This window comes from Olea europaea, unplaced genomic scaffold (genome assembly GCF_002742605.1).
Source record: "Olea europaea var. sylvestris unplaced genomic scaffold, O_europaea_v1 scaffold1181, whole genome shotgun sequence".
Classification (NCBI taxonomy): Eukaryota; Viridiplantae; Streptophyta; class Magnoliopsida; order Lamiales; family Oleaceae; genus Olea; species Olea europaea.
In genome coordinates this window covers 174,398-184,007 of record NW_019229219.1, presented here as the reverse complement: position 1 = coordinate 184,007, position 9,610 = coordinate 174,398, and the positions used below count along the sequence as shown (strand labels likewise).

Below are 9,610 nucleotides of genomic sequence, written 5' to 3'. Positions count from 1 at the left end.
CTCTGCTACTACATTGACAAAACAAGACATTTGTACTCTATGATAGGTGTCTCATTAATCAATCAAGAAGGATCATTGTGTAAGATCAGATCTCTGGGGAGGAGTGCTGCTTAGAGTTTCAAGACCTCGGAGAAGATTGGGCCTCGGCTCCAAGATCACCTCGGCATATTAGCTTCGGCGTCAGCACTTGAGCCACGTCAAGTGTTGTTATAGTATGCTGGTCAACTCTTGTTGGCCTGGGTGCCTCGGATAAGATGCCACGTGGTTCGGTAGAAGTGGGCTATGGGCTCCAGTGGGTCAGCCAAGTGTGTCAACACGTAACATATTCGGTGACTCTTCTACAAGTGGCTGCAACTCTAACCACGTATAAGCCATGAGAAGCTTGCAGTTTTCCTCGATTAGACTTGTCTTTAGCCATAGTTTATAATTTGGAAGAGATAAAGCACTTTTTGGCTTACCTTGCAGGATTAAGAGGAGAGAGTCCTGCCAGGCATCGTGCTGCATTGTACATATTCAATTTATCAATTAGGAAATCAGTTTGAGACTCCCAGTCCCTGGCTATAATATCGTCATATTTTGATCCTAAATTCGCTAGGCACCATGCTCTGATCCACACATCCTTATCTAATTGCAAATGATGGCTACATAAGCTGAAGAGGCTGAATCAATACCAATTAGTTTTTATAGCTTGGATTTTTCGTATTATCCTCAATTTGATACAAATTATAAATAATTTAATTTATAAATAAATAGAAATGTGGATAGTACATGAAGGATTATAAATGAAATTTGACCATTTGTAAATTATGTCAAACAGAGGCTTAGTTATGGGTAAATGTTTCATACTTGCAAAGTAGAGTATCCAGGTTTTGAGTTGATGGAAATCATCTAGCTGACCATCAGAAAATCATGTAATATACTTGTGACTCAGTTTCTTTAAGATAGTAACATTGACAAAGATGAAAACATAAATAAAAACGAACGAAGTAATTGCATATTTAGAACTTAACATTGAACACATGTATGTTATGCCTCTACCTCCATTTCAGACCAAGTAAATGTCAATTAAGTGAAATACCACGTAAAGACCTCTTCTTCCAGGTGAGTAGCAACAAGAAGTGTCATCTCTTCCACCTCCATGTCCGAGGCGATAAGTCCATCTACCATCGCTCAACCATCTTCAATTTCAAGGTGTTCAGAGTACAATCGAACTCCTGATTGACAACCACCTCTAAGGCAACATAACTCCATGCATACTTGTAACTTCTCCTATCTCAGGCAATTAGCAAGGCTTAACCTAGTCACATTGGATGAGTCTATGAAGTCTGAGGCGGTTAGGGTTGAAGCCCGATGCCTTGTGCTAGTTGTAATATGATACTTTGAGTCATATACAATTTGATTGATGTGACGTCTCTACAAAAGGAGGTTGGAAGTCAAATCCTTTGTTTTTCTTACCTAGACAATGTGTGAGAGGTCACATGTTTATGATGGCTAGATGTGATGTTTTGACACTTGACTTGTGAGCCATTGGGATAATATCACGTGTCAAATATCTGGAGACTTTAGATTCATTCGTCACATATATATATGCTCATATTCGATGATATCTGGAAGTAATTGCAGATTCATATTTCTCTCCATAAAAATATAAACTCTACTACGACATTTTTCTCCAGTCATGTTCCTCACACCAAATTATCTGTCCATTTATTAACTTTTGAAGTTCGTACGTTCTCAACTTCCTTGCCTTTGGTTGGAGAAGTCCCAGTATGTGCCTCTAGTGTATATGACCCAATTGTGTAGATAACATCCTCATAGAGGGAAGAAAAGTGGAGATCTATTGACGCGCTAAATCTCATCCTTATTCGAAAGTTAACACGTGTTGACCTTCAAATTCAGGCATTTAATTTTTATTTTTTGTCTTCAAGATAGTTAAAATTTCAAGACGTTAAATACACACAGGCGTCTCACATGTCAACATATTTCAGGGATGAAACCATCTTCAACACTCTTTCCCTTAATTTTAATTTAAATAAATAATATAGGAAACAAATTTCAATTCAACATCTTCTCATACCCATCCCATACCATTTTTATTTATATTTTCTATTTTTTGGGGCTTTCTATATTTTTTTTTTCTCTATTTCTAACTATAATTTTCCCTTTGCATTTTTGTCTTTCCATAGTTCTTTATTTTTAATTGGACCTTGCGCTTTATGTACAAATTCTTTGGGTTAATTCACCCAATCTTACTCGATTCCACATTATCGATTTTTCGCTTTAATGTGAAACAGTTTACTGGATTCAAACCAAAAATATGTACTTTGCATAAAGATGAATCAATGTTATACAGAAGGAGATAAAAAATGCAGGGTTATTACTGAAGAAATCCTGCTCCGGAGCATCCCACATCGGCAGTTTTTAACTGACTGAAACAAGCAACTGCTCTATAGTGTGAGGCTCAGTAAGCACGCACTGCAAACTATTCTTTCGACTTTTACAAAAGAAATACCGTGTGCTCGTTGCAATTAAGCGGCATATGCTTATTTTTGAAAGGGACTTTCTCGTAAGGGCATGGATGGACCCACATGGGGTCAAATGACCCCACAAATTTTTTGCTTTTGTTTGTTTGTTTTTTTTAAATGTAGTTGTTTTGATCTGTTTACGATTTACTTTGATGCACTCATTACGGAATGCCAAATGAAGCCAGAATATTGTATTCTTAATACCATTTCAAAGTATTTATGGCCTAGTTTGTTGTTTACTAAAGGCATTTGAAATAGTCAATTATAGCAAAAGTTACGACATGTCAAAGTAGGCCATTTGAAACTAGAATTTCGATAATATGCTAATTTTCAAAATTCATCGGTGATCGTATGGTATCAGAATCTACAAATCGTCTATGTCATGTAGAAGCTCATTTCGAAAACTACATCATTGTCATATTAATGGTTCAAATGGATATCGAAAATAGTGAAATATGCGTCAAACTTACGTCTAAAAAAACATTGTCTTTTCTTTTTAAAAAAAATTCAATTATTTTATTAGCATTTTTTTTTGTACGATAAAATTTTCAATATAATTTATATAATTTTATTAAAAAAATTTATATGGAATATGGTGTCAAAAATTTTAGGATTATTACGGATTAAATGTAATTTGAAATACTTTTGAATTACATTTGCTTTAAATTTGAATTTCATTTACTTCTTAGATTAAACTTGGATTTTGTTACAGTTCGATTTACTCACTGTTGGCTCGGCATTTATCAATAAACTGGTAAACAAAACTATACAAGTAGCAAAATTTATTTAATAATGATATAATTAGATGACGTTTTTAAAGTATCAAAATACGTATTAACTTATTTTCATTAAATTTTTTTTTTTTTTTTTTTTTAAATTATATTTTAATTTTTGACCCATAGAACTAAAGGTCTGGGTTCGTCCTGCGTAAGGGAAAGCTCCAACGAATGCCAGTTGAAGTTGTTCTTTGGTCTTTTAGAAAGTTAGAGACTTATTTTTAGTTTCGATAACGACTTAACGAGCGTGGGCTTTATTCAGTTTAGGAGTTGATAGCTTTTTATGCATTAGTGCCGACAACCTTAGGTCTACTGCCCATCAACGGAAGTGCTCTTCACAAAATTCCACCCATAGGATCAAACCAACACGCATCCGATTCACGTGCAATACTGATTATTGGTAATCCCTATTCCCACTCTCCCTTCGGGCCTTCACCACTATGTCAGATATTGTCTGTTAAATCAATTATTAAAGTTCTATAGAGCAGCCACAATTTGTCTATTTTTCGTTTCAATTATATATATATATATATTATTTCCAACATTGAATAGGCGATATTCTTCTGATCTTTGTACTGTCCGAAAATGACCTTGCATTAAAAATATTCTCGCACTTCGTTTTTATTGTACTTTTACTATGATCTATACCTTCATTCAGGACAAGTATACACAATTTATTAATTAATGGAAATGTTAGTTAAACTCTTTTTATTCATGGGTGGAACTTAGTAAATTCTTTAGATTTTAGAAATGTGCTGTATTCATTCAAAAATGTATTCAACGTGCTCCTCCTCATGTATTGATTAAATTCTTTTTTTCATTTTTTTAAATTAAAGACCCAACGCATGCACGATTTTTTATAAAATGGTTGTTGTTAAGATTAGTTGGAGATCAATTTTATAAGTTGGTTTTTAATCAACTTTTTTCAATTATTTAAGTAGGATCCGTTACTTAGATATGGAAGTTCTTAGGCGAAGATTATTATTACCCGCGAGAAATGATCATCGTATATTTAATTACTTGAAAAAAAAAATTCGAATGAATGAGAAATTAAAATTAAAATTGACTTTGCTTGAACCCAGAAAATGTTGAATGAGTTGGAATTGAAAATTGGCGGAAAATGATGAAGCAAGTTGATCACTTATCATAACTCCAGTTTGAGACTTGGGTTTTAAATCTAAGGAGTACTAATAATCTTTGAAGGGGAGGACCTAGATGTCAGTGAGTTCGGGTTAAAGCCCACATAGCACTTGTTGCCGTCGACCATCATGGTTGGGCTCGAGTCGCGTGTTATTGGCTAAGCCCAAATATACCATATATCAATTTATAAAAATAAATTAAATATTTATTTATTATTTAATTTTAATGAGCTTTCAAATCGAATATATGTTAATGCCATATGTAGTTTAGTTGTTATACACCTCATGTTAGCAGCTTCTAGAAGATAGATCAAACGGATTGTTGGAACAAGCACTATCCAAATTGGAAATGTATATTTAGATATGCACTTTCTACTTTCTAGCACTTATTTCTCTCTTTAGACACAACTTTCTAATATCCGTAAATAGGTCTCACCATTTGCAAAGTTCATTTAATTCATCCTTGCACTTTCATACTTGCGCATGTTACGTCAAAACATTTCCTCATGCAATTCAGATTCCAGTTTCATAAGAAAAAAAGGGCAAAAAAAAAAAAAAAAAAAAAAAAAAAAAAAAAAAAAAAAAAAAAAAAAATGGAAAAAAAAAAAGAGTTTTAAACGTCACTCAGTTCACCGGTTTTATTAATTAAGAGTGTTATATTACAGAACATGAGTCTGAAAGCATCCGTGCTAGACAAGGTCTTAAAAAAAAATTGAGTCCTCCTCTTGCCTCTATTGAATTTATTTTAAGTGTTTCTTTATCCTACATTTTTTAAGTCGATATTTTGGTCGATTCATTTGTACGTCACTATTTAAATCAGAATAAAATCTACAGAAATTTTTCTCACAAGATTTGAACTCAAGTCATTTCTCTAACTCTTTTATTAACTTAACTATCTCGTCTGAACAAATGATATTTTAGAGAATGGTTGCATTTATTCATTTAAATCTTGTCTTCAATTGAATAAAGAGGTCATACAAGAGTTCAACGTGGGGCTCATGACATTAATGTTGCTTTTTGTCATTTTACATGGGGAAAGTGGGCATTTTTTAAAGGGTTATGCTACATGTAAATCAGGGTGTCCATGAAAATATCCACCCCTCTTACACGAAATGGTGTCCAAAGTGGATATCCCTCCATGTGAAGGGATGGACACCGCATTATATACAAGTAGTATATTCCTTTTTGAAATTAGCCTTTTAGAATGAAATGCTTACATATAGTCCTCAATCTTGCCCCTGCATAAGCCTCGCTCACCATTCATCAATGGAAGATGAAAGCAAAGAATTGCAGCTACTTTCCAGCGCTCAATATTCTGCAGCTTCATCATCTCAGGCTTTGTTTTGGCCATCGGATTCTTCAACAAAATTCAGATCAATGGATGATCATTTTGAGGATCCATCACTTGACCTTCAATTGTCAATAAGTGTTAGTCCACTCAAGCCAGCTGCAGATCGTGTTCGAAGAAGAAAAGTTAAAGATTACAAAGATGAAACGTTGGAGTCGAACCGTGTTGAGGCCCTGAGATGGCAGGCAGCTGAGCACGCTCGATTAGCAGCAATGGAGAGCGCTTATGCAGAGCGCGTGAAGGAGCTTACAAGGAAAGAGATGGAAATTGCCCAGTCTGAGTTTGCACGTGCCAGATACATGTGTGAGAGAGCTCGAGAAGAAGTCGAGAAGGCTGAGAAAATGAAGGCTATGGCCTGTAAACAGATTGATTCTACCTGCAGGGAAATCACTTGCCAGTGTTGTAGACGAAAATTTAGTTAAAAACTGCTAACCAGATTTTGAGTCTATGTTGGAGGATTAAAAAACCACTGGTTGTCACTCACTTTTAGCTGAAATTTCATGTTCATCACTCAACTTCATTTTCTTCCAAGTTTATCGTTGGTTGCTAAACATTTGTTACAATTTAATAAATCCGTCCATGTCCTTTAGTCTGGAAAATGGAAAAGCTGACAAACATTTTAGTAGCAAATAACTATAGACTCCCATAATTTACTTCCTATGATAAGAGTAAATGCACGATGGATTTGGATTGGCATTGCAAAATGCAGTCTTTGACACTTCAATCTCTACTAGAAGTTCCTTTACTGAATCTTTTAATTCTTGGGTTCCTCATAATTTCATTTTTCGACTGAACTATGTTAGTACTACAGAACTATTATTAGCCCTCATACATAGTCTTACAACTTTGCCAATTTGATAGAATTGTGAAAGACTCGTTCACTCTGAGAGGGGGAAAAAATAATCTTTCTATTGCTATGGAAAGAATATTGGGCATCTAGCTGCTCTAATTCTATATTATACCATCTTCCTTAAAAGATGAGTTGTAACAAAGTGACACTTTTTTTTATGTAAATTATGTCTGCAACAAAGTATTACCAGAATAGAAATCACTAGCGACAACTTATCGAGCCAACTCCATGTGATCACAGCCAAGTTACGGAACATTGAAGAGGTTCAAATAAGCAAATAAATCAGAACAAAAAGTAAACCAGTTCAATATGAAGAAGACAACATAGCTGTATATCAACTTCCTAACTCCAGTGGAATCAAAAACCAAACACCCGGGTCCATCACAAAAAAAGGGAACGTTTTTTGATGAAATTACGAGTCTTACTAATCCCAGTTATCATAACACCCCATTTCATAGGATTCAAAATTGTCATTTCTTGATTTTCCATCAATCATAAACACGTTATTTTGATTTAATAATCTATTATGCATTGGCGTGAGAATAACCCGTCGTTTGTGTGGAATCTAATGATACTGTACACTTATCTCCTTGACTATGGACCAATTGGGACCTAACTTAACTTGTTTTCATTTCATTTATTGCTCTTGAAATTGGGTTTAGAACCCACCTGTAAATTTTTATTTTATTTTATTATTACTATTTTTTTTTATTTTTTTTTGGCAAATAGCAGCAGTAAGGTAATGTAACAAATAAGGGCTAACCTTAGAAACATCAACTACTATTGACAGCATAGTACTGTCACATCTTCTTCTTCTTCTTTTGTATGTTCGATATGTAGAATTATTGTATTGGACAATATATTAGACAGAAGTCATTATTAACTGTTGATCATCAAATATGACAGCTTTTATATTCTAGAATTTCCTCTCATTTGTTTTTTATTTGGATTCATGTAACCAATTTCATTGAAATAAAAACGATGTAGGACCATGCTGTTGAGTGATAATCAATGCAGTTATTATGACAAATTCTTTAATATTTGACTTTTCAAATTGTCTGCATTAGGTATGAACTTGGTACATATTCTTTAAAACTCATGCTTCCAAAATTCATTTTTAATTGTATATTCATAACTTTACACTTTAATTCATAATTTTTCTTTACTTCTTAACCACGCATTCCATATACTACTGAGTTCAAATCGAAATTTTTAACCATTAGGGTCCTCTACATTGCACAAAATAATATGTGATTGTGTTTCTTTCGATGGTTATACTAATAGTCAAAGTACAAACAGGATGAATATATGCTATACCAAGTTCCAATCATTATTTTTTACAAAATAATATGTGATTGTGTTTCTTTCGATGGTTATACTAATAGTCAAAGTACAAACAGGATGAATATATGCTATACCAAGTTCCAATCATTATTTTAGTCCTAAAACTAACTAAGAAGTTATTTGAAGATCTAATGAGAACAAAAATTAAACAAATATATAGTATACAAATTTAAATGAATAAATATGAACATGTAAAATTATTTAGACTTTTGGACAAAAAGTTTTAAAGAAATTATTTCTTGAAGTCAAATTTAAATTAGTCTAGAGAACATGCCATCTTACTTTTAAAGGTGGGAAAGTTTCTTCTTCTTTTTTTTTTTTTTCAATTTTTTTTTTGTTTTTTTTGTTTTTGGGTGGGACTCGAAAAGGACAAATTGGATACGTGGATGACACCATATTATAGTGCAATGAGAGAAGAACAGTTTGGAGTGGGATATATCTATATGCTTTTTATTATTGGCAATAGTAAAGTGATACATCATTGATTCAATGTTTTCAATCATAGTTGAAATCAAAATGAAAAAGTTTGGGACTAATGGTGCAACGTTGATGGTAAGTTGAAAATTAACTAGCTCGATTTTATAAGTTGCGGACTAAGTTGCAATTGGTGAAGAATTTGAAGATCAGTAGTGCTATTTTTCCTAATTATGAATATCATTACCTCGAATTCATTATTATCATGAACAATTCATATGGTAAAATGATGAAACTTTAGTTGAGTAGACGGCACACGTAACTAACTTATCAATCTAACTTACCAATTATTGGTAACAAAACATACTTATAGTTAGACATAATTATGTAATCTTAAATTTATTATTTATATACAGTTTGCGTGAAAATTGACTAGCAGATAAAAGTAGCAAAGATCTTTAATTTCTATATTTATAATCATTCTATTTATTGACTTTTTACACAACATATGGATTTGTCTGGGGACAGCAATAGGCGAGCCGCCCATGTATCCGCGAGCTTGGCTCGCTCAGCTTGTGAGCTGAGCCGAGCCCACAAGCTCGAGTCCTTTTTTTTTTCGACATTTTTTTTTACGAGGCTCGTGAACTTTAGGCTCGTGGGCACGTGAACTCCGAATGAGCACCCTGCTCGGTTCGGGCTCGTTTCGGGACGAGCCTCAGCCGTTCATGAGTTGAGTTTCGACGAGCCAAGCTGACGAGCTACTCGGCCCTTTTGCTACCACGAGATTTGTCACGTGGATTGGGCTATTAAAAAATTGAATAGCCCAATTAAAATAGGACAGACGACAAACGTAACCAATCGACCCCAAAAATAATTTAGGCCCTCCATAAGATGTTGGAGGTGCATATCTTTTCAGTAGTTGACATCACTCTTCAATTAGTCAAATTAGTGAGGATCCACCCAAAATCAATTACCTAACAAAAAGAAGCAAGAGGGAAAATATATTGCTTGTACTCAATTACTTTTCATGTTTTAGTGAAAATCTTAATTTGATATCACTGCCGGAAAAGACCCCAACAATGATAGATAATGAGTAAGGAATTATTGTGTCGATGTTAGTAATCAAATCAACAACTGATTAAGAATTTGAAAATAAATAAATAAAAGATTTTGTGACAGATTTGCGGTGAAAATAATTTGTCCCTCATTCTCCA

General features: G+C 33.7%; 1 protein-coding gene across 1 annotated transcript; it reads left to right on the top strand.

Annotated features, from left to right (window-relative positions):
* Nucleotides 1-5,574: 5,574 nt before the first annotated feature.
* Nucleotides 5,575-6,725, top strand: LOC111373923. Its single transcript, XM_022996517.1, has one exon. It carries the CDS (start codon nucleotides 5,650-5,652, stop codon nucleotides 6,208-6,210), a length of 561 nt encoding a protein of 186 aa, XP_022852285.1. The 5' UTR covers nucleotides 5,575-5,649; the 3' UTR covers nucleotides 6,211-6,725.
* Nucleotides 6,726-9,610: the final 2,885 nt, after the last annotated feature.

What these genes read in the sequence shown, in the direction of transcription:
- LOC111373923 (XM_022996517.1), top strand. Translation starts at nt 5,650, where the DNA reads ATGCTTACATATAGTCCTCAATCTTGCCCCTGCATAAGCCTCGCTCAC.